This window comes from Xiphias gladius, chromosome 17 (assembly GCF_016859285.1).
Source record: "Xiphias gladius isolate SHS-SW01 ecotype Sanya breed wild chromosome 17, ASM1685928v1, whole genome shotgun sequence".
In the NCBI taxonomy this organism is placed as follows: Eukaryota; Metazoa; Chordata; class Actinopteri; order Istiophoriformes; family Xiphiidae; genus Xiphias; species Xiphias gladius.
The window spans coordinates 10,687,465-10,706,400 of record NC_053416.1 but is presented as its reverse complement, the minus strand read 5'-3'; the positions used below and the strand labels follow the sequence as shown (position 1 = coordinate 10,706,400).

The following is an 18,936-nucleotide window of genomic DNA, read 5'->3' as shown; positions in this document are numbered from 1 at the left end:
GGTGTCGGGAACGCAGCCTGCTCCCAGTATATGACTTCTGTGTGTGTGTGTGTGTGTGTGTGTGTGTGTGTGTGTGTGTGTGTGTGTGTGTGCGTTCATAAACATGCACAGACACACACACGCATTGAGACGTACACACTCACACTCACCAGCTGCGTGAAAAGACGAATGGCTTAATGACACTTAGCGTGAGATCAACTCTGGAGACGCTCTAAAAGTCACAATGAGCCAAAGCTGTTGTAGCTAATGACCCAACACACACACACACACACACACACACACACACACACACACACACACACACACACACACACACACACACACACACGTATGCACATCCACACCCATGAACACAGAAAAACACATGAAATTAATTAACTAAACTGATCAAATAACAGCATAGCAAACTAAATTGCAATTAGCTCCTTGAAAATAAATTTCCAGTGTACACTATCAAATTTTCTTCTTTTCATTTGTCTAAACTTGTTTCTATAGTTTGCCTGATGCTTGTTGTACACAGTAGTTTTGACGTATCATTTTACTGCAAATTACTTTTGCACTTTCATGCTCTGAGGCTCTCTCTCGCCCCCAGCTACATGTCTGCATGTATGAAAGTGTGGGGGCAAGAGAGAGAGACAGCATACGTGTGCGTGTTCACGTGCATATGTGATGTGCGCAAATGTGCTTTCATGTTATGTGTGAGAACATTTATGATTTTGTGTTGTGTGTGTGTGAGTGTGTGTGAGTGAGTGTGTGTGTGTGTGTTTGGTAGCTGTGCCCCACTTCCTCCATCTACCCAACATGCATAGTCCCTAATGAGGCCCATGGGAAGCTGTCCAGAGCTTGTGATTCTCCAAAACCGCTCCTGTTCCAACTCTGTTTCAAAGCTGTTTCCTTCAGGGCTCTACAGCCTTTGAACTGCCATGGTTTGTAACCAGCAGTCCAGCTTTGTCCTGGTCCTTACTGGCATTAACACCATCACATTTGGTCTATACACCATGATGGTGTTTGAAATAATGTTGTACATCCGTTTGTTCATATACACTTTTGCAAAAGCTGAGAAACTGCCCAGCCAGCCAAACACAAACACACAAACTGCTCACAGCCACTTGCATGATGGGCATATGTGTTTGTCCCAGCTGTTACTTTTCCATTTTTTACCTCGTTTCTCTTCCCGTTGTCTGTCATCTCATCGTGAGTGGCACTAGAGGTGACTGGAGACAGAGCAACCACACGGAGAGAAAACTAATGTCTCCAGTTATAGCAAAATGCCTGCAACACAACGGTTCACTTGCAGGGAGGCGGAAAAGAAAAAGCTGGAAAAATTAAATGAGAAAAATGAAAGAGAGGCTGCAAAGTGTTCTAGCTGTAGAGAGAGAACAAAAACATGTAGAGATTTACAATAGGCTATGTTAAAGAATGTCACTTCCCCTCGGGGAATATCCTTTTCTTTTTGGTTCAGCAACCATGCTTTTTCTTGCATATCCTGTCCTGTGCTGTTTTCTTTAAATCCTCCCTGCTGGGAATACTCCAGGTGAAAATGGGACAACTGCGATGAGCCATTTACAGATGATGCTCCAGACTGAGGTACTTAACATGGAGTACATGCTTGGAGTGGAGTGTAAAGAGGGAAAAGCAGTTCTCAAGTTCACGTAGTGTTTTGTTTTCACAGAGTTCATAGGGATGAGATGTTAAACTCTCATAAGCATGCACTCTCACAGCTGCCTGCACAGAAAGAAAGCATAAGAGAGAGAAATTCACAATACCGAAAGATGGTGTAGTGGTAAAACCCTGCCTAAATACCTAAATTAAAAATTATCCTTGCTGGCCTCAGACCAAATCTCTCCGGAGCTCATCGCATCTGTTTCCTCTCAGCTTTTGCTCTCAATAAAGAAAAAACATTGTGGACCATGTGGCTGCCCGCTTAAAAAAAAAAAAAAAGTAAAACAGATCAAGTAGAAAAAAAAAAAAAAAAAAAGGAGCATGATGGAATCAGAGATAAAGAGGCCAAGTACGGAGTCCTGCCAGGATGTGAGAGGATTTAACACCATGATAAGGTTGTACTGATCAGACGGCTTCAGTCCGTATACCTTTCAGAGCCAACAACAGCCTTTCTTAATCTTTTGATTCTTCTACTTTTCAGTCAATGCTTTCGTCACTCCGACCATCCATCCTTGACATCCGCATCAATTCTGTCTTAATCCAGTTTGTTTTAAATTCTTTGTATTTTGTAATTCAGAGAAGGTATTTGTAGTTCTTTTCTGAAATGACTCTTTTCCGTGATATTTGAGATGTAAGGCTAGATCATTCCTGACAGTACACCACTCCTCAAAGTTTCCTCAGTCATGGAGATGCAAGGCATCCAGGCCACAAATTGGACAAACACGTTCACTGCCCAAACACTTGAGATGTCTGGCTGCAAACTCCTATCGGGTAAATCGGTGCCAGTCCCATGAATTGTTAAACTGAAGTGGTCGCATGAGGCCGTGGTTCATGAACTCCTGTACAGCTGTATTCGCTAAAAGGCAGCACAGCAATAATACATTTGTCATATTCCTACACAACACGCATTTCCCTTATGGGTATGAATGTGACAAGGAAAAATATGTTTGTCCAGTGAGATTGCTTGGATGAATCAACGTATTATCAAACCATTATCCTTTACCATTAGCTCAGTGAGTAAATACACACTTTTCAGGTATGTTGAATGGATTAATACACCAGTACACCACTTGTAGTTATAAGCCACTCAGACATGCAGACACTCATGCAAACAGTGTTGAGAGTTTCAGTTACGTTACAGACAAGATGTGTGACTTAATTAACTGAACATTGTATTATCATTACCACTCAGAAACAGCCAGCCTCCTGGGATCTTTCTGCACCAAAGTCTCTTTAGCCTCCTGAGAAAGACAATAAACAAAAACAGCAGCAGTCGAGGGCAATCTTTTGGATGCAAACGTCTAAAAGATGAGAAATGTCAGAAGTGGAAGCCATGATTTTTTTTTTTCGTGCACCCTGCTGAATCCAAGCCTCAAAAAATTCAGAAGGGCCTGCAGGCTACAAGAGGATCCTACCTGCTCATAAGTAGGTGTTAACTGATACATCGGCCACTGAGCATAGAAGGAGGCATGAAGTACATCGTTAAGGTTAGAGAACCTTCGTCATCATGGTTACGATAATAAATACGCAGTTAATACTACGGAACAGCCATGGTTAACAGAACCCGTGATGACAACCTGTTTCAAACAGGAAACAAACAGCAGTCTACCGCATTTAAGTCTTGTATTTTGTCAACCCAGCTCTCCACCGAAACTTCCTCCTGTCACGGACTTTGTCTCTCTATATACTACGTCACCTCCCGTCATACTTACTACAGCCGCCAAAGGTAACCGTAACAGTAAAACGTAACAATGGGTCTGGTAAGCTAGAAAGGACAGTTAGACTTACTTAAGCCTAGTGAAAGAAAGGACAAGTGACAGAGGGAAAGAGGGACAGATGTTGAGAAAAAGAACTAAAAAGTCAGAGGGAGAGTAGAGAAAGAAAAAAATAGAGAGACAGAGACAGAAAAGCTCGTAAAGACACTCTGTTATGCTGGCAGAAAGGAGTAATAGGGGTCAGCTGACAGATTGGGGCAACATAGATTGGAGACGAGGATGGATGAAACAAGTGGATGGGAACTGAGCAATACTGATACCAGAGGGAAAAGGAAAGGAGGAGAAATGATAGACCATAAGGCTCGATGTTGCCAATGGTGAGAAAAAATATAAAGTCATCTTTTAAAAGATGTAAAATGAATGATCATTCATGCAAATGATGATAATAGTGGAATTAAAATGAATGAGATAGAGCGACATTTAACCATAGATTCCAGAGTCATGTAGACATAACTGCCACCATCACAGAGTCAGCATAGTGTCAGGATTACTACAGTCGTGAGGAAACATGCAGTAATCTATAAGCAATTACATTTTGAAAGTAACCTTCCCAACCTTGTGTGTGTGTGTGTGTATGTGTGTGTTGCAGATGGATAATGAGTGAACATGTGCGACAGAGGGACAGAGATAGTGGCTGGTGAGCGCCCTGCTGGGCAGCGATAATGCTCTTGCAATTGTTTTGCCGATTACAGCCTGTATGTTTGTGCCGACATCATCTGCAGATAATTCATCACTGGATACTGAGCCAGAGCATTTCTGTTTGTCAGGAGCAATATGCAGTGTTCACTTTTATTACCACAAATCTGTCAATATACATAACTTTTGTGTGTACATGTCTTCACGTGATGTACAAATGTTCACAGTGTGCAACCACTTAAACTTCATTGTTTTTAAATTTTAACACAGCAGACAAACACAGAAATCAACTTTTTTTTTTTCTGTAAATTAGAGGGTAGTGATTTTCTATGTAATATTTTTATGTTCTATTTTAAACAATACCAAAATATATTCTAAGTGTTGGAAATTTGGCTAAATAGGCCAGTCAGACTTTGCTATTTTCCCCTCGCGGACATTAGCCTTTACACCCTCCACCCAGCGATTGTAGAGTTCTGTTTTTTTATTTATTGTTAACGCAGCGCTGAATGTGGTCTGTATTTCTTTCTACTGCTGGGTGCGTGGTGCCAACATTTTCTGCTTGCTCAGTTCCTCTCAGAGCAAAAAACACTATTTTTCTCAATCTAAAGAATCCCCTGGTCATAGGCTCCCATTCATCACCGCTATTAGCCCATGAGGGACATTATAGTCATATTCACGTTAATATTTGAAATCACCACAAGGGAACCTGCACCACCAAGTTTTACAAAGAAATGTTCTATCTGCAGCTAAACCGCTGCTGCAATTCTTCTAGTTATACATTTTTCTCATCCCCATTTTCAATTTTATCAGCATTTTGTCAACTCTGAGTGCCATTTTTACCCTTTGCATCAATGTTATATTGCTATTTACTGTCTTCTTTACACATTTTTAAGTAACAATTATGTGTGCTGTCCCAAATATTGATATAAACTATATATAGAAGGATCAAGAAGAGAAAAGAAATGAATAGATGGATGATGAATCAATGAAGAGATCAAAGGATAAGTCGTAATGGAGAGATAGTAGATATGGGATTGATTGACAGCTCTGTGGATTGATGGATGGCTTTGAATAGAGTGGCGGTCAGTTATATGATCCCCAAAACAAACAAAAAACTAACTAATAATGTGAAAGAAATGCTGTAGTCTCTACTTTGAAATTTTCTTCTCTTAGATTAATTAATATAAACAGGAAAATTAAAGGGAAGTGGTAAATATAAACAGTAACAGTGTAAGCGCTGATGGCCTGGCATTGACTGTGAGCTACGAGAGACACCAGAGTTAGTGGTTTCTCAGAAGAGGATCATTAATTTGCATCATGATGAATGTTTAAGAGAGCCGTCTGGATATGGGGGTTTGAAAGTGATAATTTGCACAAGTATTATTAATGAATGCTAAGAGAGGCTGGCGCCTGTTCAAAAAAAAAAGAAAAAAGAAAAAAAACCTCAAAAATTGAAACTTTTTGAACATTTGGAAAGGAGGCTTGATTAGTAATCAGCAGGAATGGTCTTCAAAAGGGAAGTTTCACTGAGCCCGCATGAGCACAGCTACTCTGAAGTGTTTCAAACTACCCAAGTCCCCATTGTTACAATTAGTTTAAGTGCATGTGAGGACAGGACACTACTGGACTATGTCAGGCATCAATTGGTTATTTTCCTTCATGTTGAAACTATGTAAAACTTCCCACCATACTTAGGGAAATTGCCAACTCTTCTTAGATATTTTTTCTTCTTCCTGCTACTTCACATCTTTGTGTTCTCCACCACCCCCTACAACTACTAATGGTTTCTTACACATTCAAAATCAAATGCAATTAAAAGCCAGTGCCAGTGGGAGAACCTCTGGCCAATAATCCAGAGTACTTCTTGTAATCTCTGAGGAAAGCCTACCAGTGTGCTTTCTGTAACATATGCTGAATTATACATGCGCTTCATGTGTTATATACATTTTTAGACATACTGTTTTAGATTACTATGGCTTTAAATGAGACACACACTTTACAGTACAGACTTTAAACTATAGAGTGAAGAGAAGAAGAGGGGAGGAAATCAATAGGCAGACAGAATAAGGGATAGAAGGTGTAAGAGGAAAAGAAATGTGCTGCTAGAAATGGAAACTCCTGTCACCACATAGTGTCACTCTCTGAAGCGAACTGTAACACCTGCTTGCAGAGAAGAGAGGCATTTTCACTCAGCAACAAAAACAAAACAAGCATGAGTGGAATAACACTATCACTGAAGCACACAGTCTTTAGATACAGTGGGGAAAAAAATGCTGGAATAAAAAGAGGTGGCTGTTCTAAGAAGCTGAAAAGTCAAACACATCATTTACGCTGCCTTGCAATGGACTAATTATGCTGCATCAAGAGAAGCTTTATTCTTGTTATCCATTATGTCAACCTTGCAAATATAGCTCAAACCAACAATCTGCTTAGGAATACATGCCTCTTGCGCTCCGCACATGCTGAATTTTCATTTGACAGCTGACATCTTTGTCCAGAACTCATTCCCAGGGCCAGGGACAGTTTAATCAATATCTGACCAACCAAACTTCTTCCCACAGCTAAAACCAGAGAGCTGGGATGTAAAACAAAGCCCTGCAGGTTAAGACTCCTGACTGGACCAGCATCTGTCATGCTGAAGTGTCCTTGGGCAAGACGCTGAATCCCTGCCAGCTTTAATAGCTCTTCTTTTGACCTCTCCATGGAGGAAGGCATGTGAAAAAAGAATCTCTTTGTAGGGATAAACACATTATCACATTTTTAATACATTTAACCTGCCAAGACATCAGGTTGGGCCTCAGTGCTGGGAGCTGCCCAGCTAACAATGAGAAGAAGACTGACTTTGTGGACCCAAAGAGCGTTTGTCTGAGCTTTAGAACTAAAATAGCATCCATTTTGTGGGAGTGATATCAGCTCTGAACCAGAAAATAGACTCATATGCCCAGAAAATCACACAGAGTACAGCCAGCATCTCATTCTCCCTCTTTTCTGATTGATTCTCTATGGCGCTACACATCCGTCTGATGCTCAAGGGAGGAAAAAAACTCTCTCTCTCTCTCACTCACTTTGTTTTTGCTATGGTACTCTGAATGCTCAGTCATATAATCTCAACTTTCCTTGGGATTGAGGAAATAGCATATGAGAGTTGAGATCCATTAGTAATTCAGTTTTAAATTATCAGTATGGCAGTTTATCAAAGTCACTACTTTTCTGATTGTAAAATAGAACAGAAACTATTATACTGAAACTGTACGATTTAAGGCTTATGCAGTATAGACCCAGAGGCTTACACAGAAGGTCTTGTGGCTTATTCTTTACCCATTATCATCTTATGTGCTAAAGTCTGATCAATTCTCATGCAGTGGGCAGTGGCGTGAAAAGAGAGAAAAAAAAACAAAAACATGGACATACAGTACAGTGTTATTGATAAGAGGCATCCAAAACCAGGCCCAGTCAATATCAGAACTGCAGTCCTAAAACTTGGGTGAACTTGGGAATTGAAATCATATACATACCTGTTGTGAATTGGTAGAACAGACAATTTGTGCAGATACCTAACATTTATGCACAAACGCAGACATTTGGGCTAGCTGACAGGTAGGGCTCACTTGTTTTATGGACCAGTGCCTGATAAAGGTTAGTGAAGGTTTAGTGAAAGCAATAAATGATACATTTATCACTAATCATTTAGCAAACAAAACGACAAATAGAAAAAAAAACGCAACAACCTTAAAAAGAGAGAAAATAAAAAATAAAAAACAGCATGAACACTCACTGCCTGCAGGTGGTGCAAACTACAGCAGCTTTTACTTTCTTTGCCCATAGGTTCCGACATCAACATGTCAACAACTGCAGGTCTAAACTGCTCCTGATGCTAGCATCCCATCGTGTAAGTGGCGCTAGTTAGCATGTGTTAAAATGATTTAACAATAATCCAATTGCCCCCTATTGCACAGAGCCTGCTAAAGGCGAACAAGTGAGTTTGTGAGTGAGTTACAACCTAGTTCCATGAGCTACTTCACATTTAAAAACTAATCTAAAAATACAGTGAAGTAACAGTTATACATTCCAACAAACTATACTCTGTTTGGTGTAATGCACTTTTCTGCACATATTGGCTAACACAGAGTAGCAGTAGATAGCAGATATTAATGGAAGAAAAATAAGTTCCAAATTTGAAGCCATCTAAAACACCATCGAGTTTCCGAGTCACTTTCTGAGACTCACAAATGCCTTTGTCATTCTTTTATGCTTCGTCCATTTTGCAGCAGTGTTCAACTTTCATATAGGAAGACATCCATCACAAAAGAGTAATGCCACAAGGCATTTTGAGTTTGACTTACGTTTCCTCAAACGAAAATTAACTTTTATGCAGCAAGTTCCGTTTAAGGGAAGGTGGATAAACAAAAAAGTTCATTGAATGAATAAAAATGAACGGATCTCTTGTCTGTTCATTGAAAGGTCTTCATGAATCTGACACATGAAACCTTCTGTCAGGGCTGTTGACTTGCCAAGATGAAGGAAATAAGAGGGACTGAGAGAGAATAAAGTGGAGAAAAAAAACAGAAGAGAAAAAATGGAAAGCAACTAATGGCGAGCAATTACTTAATCTGAGAGAGAAAGACAGAAGAATATTAGAGAGACGGAGAAGGAGACAGGAAGGCGGGAAGGGAAGAGGTAGAGAGCAGGAGACAGGAGCAGAGAGTTGCAGACAGCAGAGTTGAGGTGGGACAGGCAGTGATAGAAGAGGTTTATTTGCTTTTGTTGTGCAAACATCATTTATCTCCAGTGAACAGCCTCCCAGTGCTGAGAGGCTGTATGACAGAAATCAATTGGAGGGCAATCGTCCATACACTTCCACTGATGCGACAACCCATCGATACAGGCATTAGGAGGGGAATGGTAAGGATGCGACGCAACGGGAGAGGAAGACAGAGAGGTGAAGTGCAGATAAAGAATAGAGATGGTACAAGAACACAATAATAACTTAAACGAGAGCTGGACGGAAAAGAGGAGAAAAATTAACGTGCTGCATGTGTTTTGTTTGCTGATTGAAGTGTCAGTCAAAGGTCCTTTCCTTTTTTGTACGGCCACCAAACATTCTAGCAGTAGTACTCTTTTACTTGCAGCTCTGCTCAAGAAAAAAAAAAAAAAAGATTTCCTTTACTCCGAATAAGCCAACATTCTGTTTGGACTCACCATGCATTATTTTGGGAACAAAAGTATTGAATTATGCTGCTTGAGTTGTTTAGAGACATTTTAAAGTAATTTTGTGCTTTTGGATCTCTGCTCTTTGATTTTACAAATTCAGCTGTGTTTTATCTAAGATGGGGATGGAAGAAGATAACCAAAGTAAAAACACACTCAGTTGCTGATTTGCTAATTTTTTGAGTCACTGCTAACCTACAGAGGGTGTACTGCTGCTGATAAGCTTCACAAGTGCAATGGTTATGGTTAGGTTGATAGGTAATATGGTCAGAGTTGAGTCAGTGGTTGGGATCTGCCAATCCTAGCAAAGGAAGCAAAGTTTGTAGTACTCAGCCTGAGAGAAAGACTCCCCGGTGAATCCAAAATCCGGATGATGAAGCAACACTTGTCAAATTCTACAGGTATACTAAGTGTGTGAGGCACAAAATGCCAGTATCAGCCAACAAAAATAACATGAAGTGTGTTGCTGTTGAGGCATATAGTGTCAGTGTTTTGTTTTGGAACAGAAAGGCCTGTATTATTATTTATTGCGTGACCATATGACATCATAGATGGATGATACAGTAGATATGAATAGAAAATTAGGCTTGTACGCACATGTGGGTTATTTTTTCAGGGTGCAGTATGTGTGTGTGTGTGTTCATTCTATTTAATTGTGAGTGTAGTGTGAGTCAGCCACGTCCATTTACTGATCAGAGCTAACACAAGTTGTTGAGGTCCCTGCTGAAATCATTACATCAGAGCCAGGACCACCTGTCAGGAGGCATTGTCTGTGTGTGTGTGTGTGTGTGTGTGTGTGTGTGTGTTTGTGTGTGTAATAGCATGTGACAGTCATTAGACTTCAGTCAGCGCTCCTGCCCACCTCCCTGGAAGAGAAACAACACGAGATCACATGAATCAACTGCTGTACATACAGTATAACGCAACAGGCAACAGACACACACAAAGCAAAGGTTTACGTTTGTGACTGATGCTGGCTAGAGGCACGGCCAACAGTCTGACACCTCTGATGACATGAATGGGAACCCCACCTGACACCAGCTTCCCTTTCTCTGCCCAGGGGCATACAGATAATAGTTCAATGGCCAATGTCACTTACACACTGAGGGATGACCACAGGCGTGCACGTACACACACGTACACACACACACACACGGTCAGTGTATACCTCTCTCTCTCTCTCTCACGCACGCACGCCACACTACAACAAGTATGATGTGTGCGGAGGGAAGGAGGCTGCAGTGAAGCATACAAACTGATCTAAATCAGGCTCTCACATATGGTGCATCACCTCACACATACACATTTCCAAGTTTACTTACACACACACACACACACACACACACACACACACACACACACACACACACACACACACACACACACACACACACACACACACACAAAAACATGCACTCAGCCCTGAAGGAAAGTACGACCTTATCCTCACATGTGAGCATAGGATGCCACATATACTGAATACCAGGCCTACACACATTTAACATATACATTTACACACACCTTACATGTGAGCAGAAAGGCACACATACTGACAAAGACTGAGGAGCACAGAAACACACAAATTAACGTCTTTGAAAAAGTTTTCATGAACAAAGTGACTTTTGTCACTTTTGTGTGCTAGATGGGCATAAAATGAACACACATTGCAACACAAGTCACAAGCATATCACAAATGTAATCTGTAATCCTTGTTTATCCGGCGTAACGTGGGTTTTGATGAGCAACAATGCCTTTTCCAGTCGTTAGCTGTCATCAAAAGATGTTTTTGCCTGCAGTATTTTTGTTGACGTAAAAACTCTGCCTTAAGAAGTGTACAGTACCATGAACGTGGCCCGGAACCCTCCCTGTCTACACTGTGCTGTCCAAAACAAGCAGTGACGCCAATGAAACAATGCAGACAAGCGTGAGATCGAGTATCAAGATTAATGTGAGGATTTTTATGATATTCACTGTAATTTGGCAAAAAAAAAACTGATTCCAGAAAATAACACATCTCTAATGTTACTCTGTTTCAGCTTCATGTTGATGTTGATTGAACAAGCAATGAGTGGGTGCCAAGATTTATAATATGAATGTTAAAGGTGTCATAAGTTACATAAAAATTTTATTCAGTAAAAATTCAGGCACATTCTTGCTACAGTAACTGCACCTCCTCCTCGCCTCCTGTTATTTACTCCACCTTTCCAATAATGCTGACATGCACGTGGGCGTGATTGACAGGAAGGTGGGATGTCCTCTCCCCAAGACACCTCCTAACTGGTATGAACAATGAACATCAGGTTATTTTTTTTTAAGTGAGTAGATCATCCAAGAAAGTCGTGTATCTGTCATAGGGAGAAACTGTCAAATTCCTGGCATCTAGAGAGCTAAAATACCTCGTCTATAACAATGCAGACAGCAAATAATACATTTAATAAATAATAATAATTATGTATGCTTCTTTCATTGGAGGAACATTAGGCTCTGTCTGAGTCAGAACAAATCTGCACGTACGCACTACCTGTTATAAAGCACAAGCGCCAACATATTGTGCCAAAGCACTGACTTAAACAGTACATGGACAAGATATTGCCCCATTAAATGGATTGCTCAGGCATGCTGCAGGGAAATTTATCACAATCCCTGCAGTTTAAATGACCTCAGGTGCAGAAGAACAAGCAAACTTTCAATTACAAATGTCCACCTGAGCGATGGATGCAGACATCCTTTGGGCCACTCATTACCAAGATGCATCATTCCTCCCACCGTATAAATAAATTCAGACAGTTTGTATAGCAGCTATAGCCTTTCAAACTCTGAAACCTTGACCTTTAATTTTGGCACCTCCGTCAGTGTAAATTTTGAAGCTTCAGCACACACTGCCAACATGCATCATTCAGCCGCGGTTAAGCAAAATTAGACGGAATGTGTCTGATACGTCGACTTTGAGGCAAATGTTTGGCGCCTTGATTGCTGCATCAGACAAACACTGGAAAACAGTGTGTTGTTTATTTAAAAATTGAATTAGAGGCATTATTACAGTATAACCTGAGAAGTTATGTATGAACACAGCCTGAACTTCGAGCTGTGGTGTGATGCACAAAAAAATTACTCTAACTTCAGTGATTTGTCTGGCAGGTGCAATAAAGGAAGATAGAAATTAGTTCAGGCAGATGGAAAATAAAAGAAAATACCTACCTAAACATAAACAGTGGTTGAATTTTCAAATCCATTAGCAAGACATCATAACCATACAGCGAATAGTAAACACCAATGAGAAAATGCAGGTCTATACATTTGCACTTTTTCTTCCCACTAAAAACTAGCAGGAGAAATTGGTTTTACTACGAACATAACTTGATGTGCTACAAAGCATCAACACTGCATACTAATACATCCTTTTAGGGACATAATTACAGGATCACTGTCTAGAGATACCACTCAGTGACTTATTATACAAATCTCAGTTATCAGTGCTTGGATGTTAAAAGTCCCTGTAAATGGTGTCTTCAATTAATTTATTTACCAGCCTATTTCTCATGAAGCTAAAGCTTTGACAGGAAATCCAGCTGGTCAAAATGATAAATCAGATCCCACCCTGGTAGTCTTTAGTTTTAGTGAGGCTAGCAGCCACTCACAATACCTGTATATTAAGGCAGCATGTCACTGTCAAGACTTACAGCTTAAAGAGCTAAATGGAGGTTGATTTAATTACCGAACGCCACTTTTATCAGAATGTAATATATCAAATGTATAGATGAAAGGCAGCACACACACACACACACACACACACACACACACACACACACACACACACACACACACACACAGACACACAGACACACACACACACACACACACACAGCAAGGCTCTTTAAGACATTAGTTACTGCAGCTTCAACCATCCCATCATGTTAATTATATCTGGACCAGCTGATTGGTCACTGGCAGATTTAACAATTCACCAGGGTCTCGGCTTATTTTTCAAAAAAGCAATTATGAGTCTGCATTTCATTGATCAGAGCCCCCCCCCCCAATTCGCTCAGAGTGACATAAATTACCTCATGTGTCCCTAAACAAAGCTTGGGAAGAGACACCATTGAAACTATCAGAGGGTTACGTTCTCTATCCTGCTTGAAACTCTACTGTATGAGTGCATTTTTATATCTGAAGGTGATGCATTTCTAATTGTGCGCACACCTGCAAATGACACTTTCACAATATGATAGCTCTTTTTACTTAGTGTCTTTGTCTTAGACCTGTGTACGAGTGCATAGAAGTGTGTTTGTGCATGTATTTGAAAGCCGTAAATGGCAGTGGTAATTAAAAACACACTCTGTATGGGCTACAAAATGGGTTGTGTTCCCTTTCTGTCAATGCCTTTGATGGGTGATGTTTATTTCATATACAGTAGGCAGCATTGTGTGTTAGTGTATGTATATTTAGTTCTGTACTGAATGTACTGAAGGTCTAACTTGCCATTTAGACGAACAGTGGGAGTCACTGTCAAAGGCATCCAAGAAATACAGTATTTCTTCTATTTATATTCACATAAATGTAGTTGCAATACATGGTGGCCATTTATGAGTGGTACTCAGAGGAACAAATTTTGTGTGGATGAATCGATTTCTGCTCTGCTGCCTCTCCATAAACAAGCCAAATATGCTGCTGAGGACAAACGGAATTAAAAAGCAGGGAGGCTCTTATTTTAAGCGGTGTTATTTATAGTCTCATACTATCTTGTTTGAAGTGAAATGCTCAGCAGCACATACAAAGAAACAATGGTACTATTGAACTTGATGAATAGAAGACGCATGAAAGGCTGAAGCCTATGCTTGTGTATGTGTGTGTGTGGTAGTGTAGATGGTGAGGGGCGGGGCTCGGAATCAGAAGTGGGGGCAGCATTGCATGTGTGTGTTTGCTTCAAGGGTTTTGATCTCTCTCCCTCACTAAACAGAGGAGTCCATCAGCAACAGATACCCCTTCAATTATTCAGGAGGTTAGCATGAAAAATAAATGGCTGTTTCCTGCAGTGAGAGATGTGGTGCCGCTCTGGTTCCTCTGAATCTTTCAGCCTACTGTATGCTCACACAGAGGTTAGGCTGGGCAATTGATTCCTTTCAGTGATGATTATGGATCACTGCTTTTGTCTTGTTATTGACCCAGAGCAAAGCTACTGGGCACCTGCCTCAACCTCATCAACGCTGAGATACCTTGCACCTTTTGACACAAAATAAGCTCCAGGTCCGGTGAAAAAGTTGTGTTATTCAAGTTAAATGTTTACTGTACTATCAAGGGGAAGCAGTTCAATAGAAACTCTTCTCTCTTCTCTTTCATTAAGTCCTAATACCACTGCCTTCTTCTTCTTTGTTTTACTGTAAATACATGTAGAGCATGTAAATCTGGACCTTCATTATGTGTTTGCAAAAGGTTTCAGTTCTTCTACTGGTTTCATGTGACAGCATGGACCTATGAGGGTAGTTCTCTGAACAATATGGGCTTGTCACATAGTCAGCCAGCTCACTTCCATGATAAGACTGGAAGCAAGCCAGTTGTCCCGGATGGCATTTCACTTTGTTCTAGGTGATAGCCATTTGGCATTAGCTGACTTTTCGTCTTTGTCTGTCTTCAGTGATTCTTACTTTGCCTTTCTTCTCCTGTCTGACTAATTTGTGCCTCTCTTTGAGGCACTGTCTCATTTTCCACTTCATGATGATTGGCCCAGAAGGAAATAAAAGGTGGAAAAAATAACTCTGCATAAGATCTAATGTTAGCTCTCTCTCTGCTTCTCTCTCTTTCCAGGTGGTCCATCACGTTGGTCCTCCCCCCCATGCGACTGCTGCTGCAAGAACCATAAGGGCGATGGTGAAGGCGAGAGCGGCACCTCCTTTAACGAGCTTTCCACCTCCAGCTCTGAGAGCCAGTCAGAGGCCAGCTCTCCCCAGGGAACAGTGATTTGTGGCCCGGTCAGCCGCCACCCACATCCCCATGCCAACGTCCAAACCCTGGACAGGCCACTGAAAAAGGGCCCTGTCGCTATGCTCCAGCAGTCCGAACAGCGGCGTAAGAGTGACTTGCTGCGCACGCTTACAGCGAGCTCCCGTGACACAAGCACCTGCAAGAAAAGGCCAGCGAAAGAGAAGCTGACGGTCGAGGAGGAGCTGGAAAAGTGCATTCAAGACTTCCGCAAGATCAAGATCCCAGAGAGGTTCCCCGAGAGGAAGTACATGTGGCAGGCCGACCTGCTGAGAAAGTACCGCCTCTGAGCCAGGAAACGGGAGAGAGAGGGAGCAGACACATGAGGCCAAGGATCAGTTTACATGTTTTTTGATCACGACTTTTGCAACAAAAGGGAGATTATACTAAACTTATTTGAATCCAGTTCCGAGGGAAATTTCACCTTTAAGTCAGCAGGTTGAAAGTCTACATAGAAGCTAGAAAGAAGCATAAAACAGACTGTTCTCTTATTGACTTATGTAGTATGTATGTGTGTGTATGTAGTTTAGGCCTACTGTATGTACTGTGAGTATGTGCTGTACCTTGCTGAATGCTTCAGAATGCTTCGAATAATTAATCCCCAAGGACCAATCAAAGTAGGTGAAAGATATAGTCTGTGAACCGATCAACCAACCGAAGGCTTGCAAATGGCTAGACTGGGTTTTACCGAAGGTTACTGGACTGCACACACTGTGATCTGTCATCATTTCACTGGAAGACCACCACAGAAGGCACAGTTTCAGTCCACAAAGACAAACACTGATTTAGTACGTGAACGTGTGTGATTATGTGTGTGAGTGTGTTTGCACCCAGGTGGCCTAGAGGTCACAGATAAATCTGCATCAGGACCCATTAATAATTCAAGCTGTCCCGACAGTGCTCTCACTATAAATACACCCAGAGCTCTCTGCTGCCGGGGTGGTGTAAACAGCTGGGTAAATTACTTTCCTTTTAGGAAAAATTTGGGCACTTCTGAGGAAAGGAGGTACAATTTCATCAGCACCACAATTAATTTTCTTCTTCTAATATCAGTTATATTGCAAACGCACCCCAAGTGACTCAAACCATCATGCATTTTTGCTGTGTTGGCTAGATGTAGAGCAATACCCAGGTTATTGTGGTAAGGATAAGTGAAAGAGTGAAGGATTTGATGGTCAAACCATGGGGATATACAGAGGTCCTGATTTAACGCACCTATACCCACATTTTCCATTAATATCACAGGCATTTAGCCCTATTTACATTACCAAAATGAACAGAACAAAGACAAACACTCATTCCCACATGCAAACACACAGGGCGATCAATGGTGAGGTCATCTAAACCCTGCTCAATATGACACCTGCAGTAAATACAGACAGAATGGTACAGGATTGCTACATTCGCTAACCCCATCAAGACTGACTGATGCTTTCTGCATCCTCTGTTGACAGGGGGATCAATAGTTATTGATGATCGGGTCATGTGATAGAACTGATAATGTGGCTCTTGTTTATAGTTATTAATGAATCCCCCGGGTTACTGATAAAGACACGCTGTTCATTTAATTTGTGATAGTTATTCATGTATTCATTTTTGTACTCTTGGCTCTGTCAGAGTCAATGGGATGTATTGCAATGTGGTTACGGAAACAAACACTGCAGATAGCATTTTTAAAAGAGCACAATTCAAGAACACCGTTGAATTACCTAGTAGGCTGGCTGTTATTTATTTAAGGCTCTTGTTGGATCATACATTACTGACATAATGATTTAGAAATTATTTCACACTGCAAAGTAAATTATTGACCACAGTAAATGGCAAAAGCACACAGATGTCCTTTTCTTTTAAGAGTTATGAGGGTAAACTTTTTTATCAATTGTTGTCAGATTAATTAATCACTTTTTATTTAAAACGGTAGTGTTATTGACATCACAATCTTTGTTCTAGTAGAGAACATATATGAAGGGATCAAAAACATACAAGAGTTAAAACAACAAAGGAAACAAATACATGACAGAATCAGAGTTCAAGATGTTAAACTCTTATTTGTACAAGAAAATCAGATGTTAATGATTTTGTAATTTAGACCATTTGTGAGGGGCATATAAAAGGCATGACAATACATGTGCTATAGAAGGAGGCTTCCAGATCCTCATCATGTCCAATATATGACACAAAGTTGGTCAAATTTATTTTTAAGTTTCTATAAGAGGAACTAGTTGAAGTGGGTGACTGGAAATTGACTGCTTACAGATATATGTGTTTGGTGATCACAACTTCAGGTAAAATTCAAGGTAATTATGAATGGTGTGAAGGACCGCTATGATGAAAAATGTTGACAATGACCGTCTTGGTAGCAGAAGGAAAACAAAAAAAGAGGAGGAAGTTGAAATCATTTTCACAGTGAGATTTCATTGAACTTCTCATATATTTGTTATACAAGTTTATTACAGTTCCAAGGAGTGGGCTTCATAAACAATCACAGCTTTTTGCAAAGCACAAAGTATACAGTTTAATTAAATAAAAAGCACACTCAAATAATAAAATATAGATAATATATACTTATTCAAAGATCACTTTATTTAAAAATGTCCCTGATATGTTAATAAAAATGGATAACTACAAAATGTTTTATTATACTTATTTTTATATCCAAAGGCCTTTAAATGAATATATAATCAAAAATCCCTTATGTTTCCCATAAAATGTATTTCCTTTGAGAGAAGTGGTTCACGGATTGTAAGAGATTTCCAGTTATATTCAGTGGTGCCCACATGTCTTTTATGGTTTATTTCAGTATATGGTAATATGGTTGCAATGGGTGCTAGATACAAACCAACCATATTCCTCCTGTCAATACAATGAATATGACTTATTTTTCTACATTGCTGGAATATTACATCTTCATTTTAAAGTAATTTATCTTATCAGTTTACGTTGAAATATATTAATCCAGACTACATATCGTCTGTAAATAAACACCATAAATCATACCTAACCAGATTAATGTATTATACTCTCTGTATATAACATGCAAATCCATGAGGCGTGGTTGCTACTCTGTTCTTGTTCATGCAGTAGACTGACGCTAATGTAATACAGGCCTTTTTGTTTTATCATTTAGTGTTGGGCCATCAGGGATGAGGGAAAATATAATACACACCTATAACATATAATATATTTACCACAATAACAAATGATAAGCTGGTCGCTTTTCAAGACAAGAGTGTCATAAATGGACTGTCGGGACATTTGTCTCATAGTGTCACAGAGCCAGTTATGGTGACTAAGACCTTTCAGTGATTGAATTGCAATCAATAGATCTTAAAATGTATGTTTAGTCCTTAAAAAAAAAAAAAACCCAAAACAAAAAGAATAGCTTATTCAATACTTAACAAGTATAAACTGTTCAACTGTAACCCTGGAACTTTTGTTACTGTACTCTGCAGTCAAAGGAAAGGGGTATTTTTTAATTGTTTTGGCTCTGTACTCCAGAACATTGGATTTGAAATTAAACAATGACTATGTGGTGAAAGTGTGGACTTTAAGCTTCTAACAGTGTTTAAGGGCGTTTACATATTTGGCAAATAGTGTAGCACTTTCCCCCCAATTACAGGACAAGGACAGCAGGATCTCATTTAGATGTTAATACCCTCAAGTCGAAGCCAAGCTGAGA

General features: G+C 40.2%; 1 protein-coding gene across 1 annotated transcript in view; it reads left to right on the top strand.

Annotated features, from left to right (window-relative positions):
* kctd16b (potassium channel tetramerization domain containing 16b) overlaps nucleotides 1–15,547 on the top strand; it is a 71,360-nt gene extending 55,813 nt beyond the window's left edge. The window contains exon 2 of the mRNA XM_040149671.1: nucleotides 15,084–15,547. Within this exon, the coding sequence (XP_040005605.1) occupies nucleotides 15,084–15,547 (464 nt within the window). The remainder of the gene's footprint in view (nucleotides 1–15,083) is intronic.
* The last annotated feature ends 3,389 nt before the right edge of the window (nucleotides 15,548–18,936 follow it).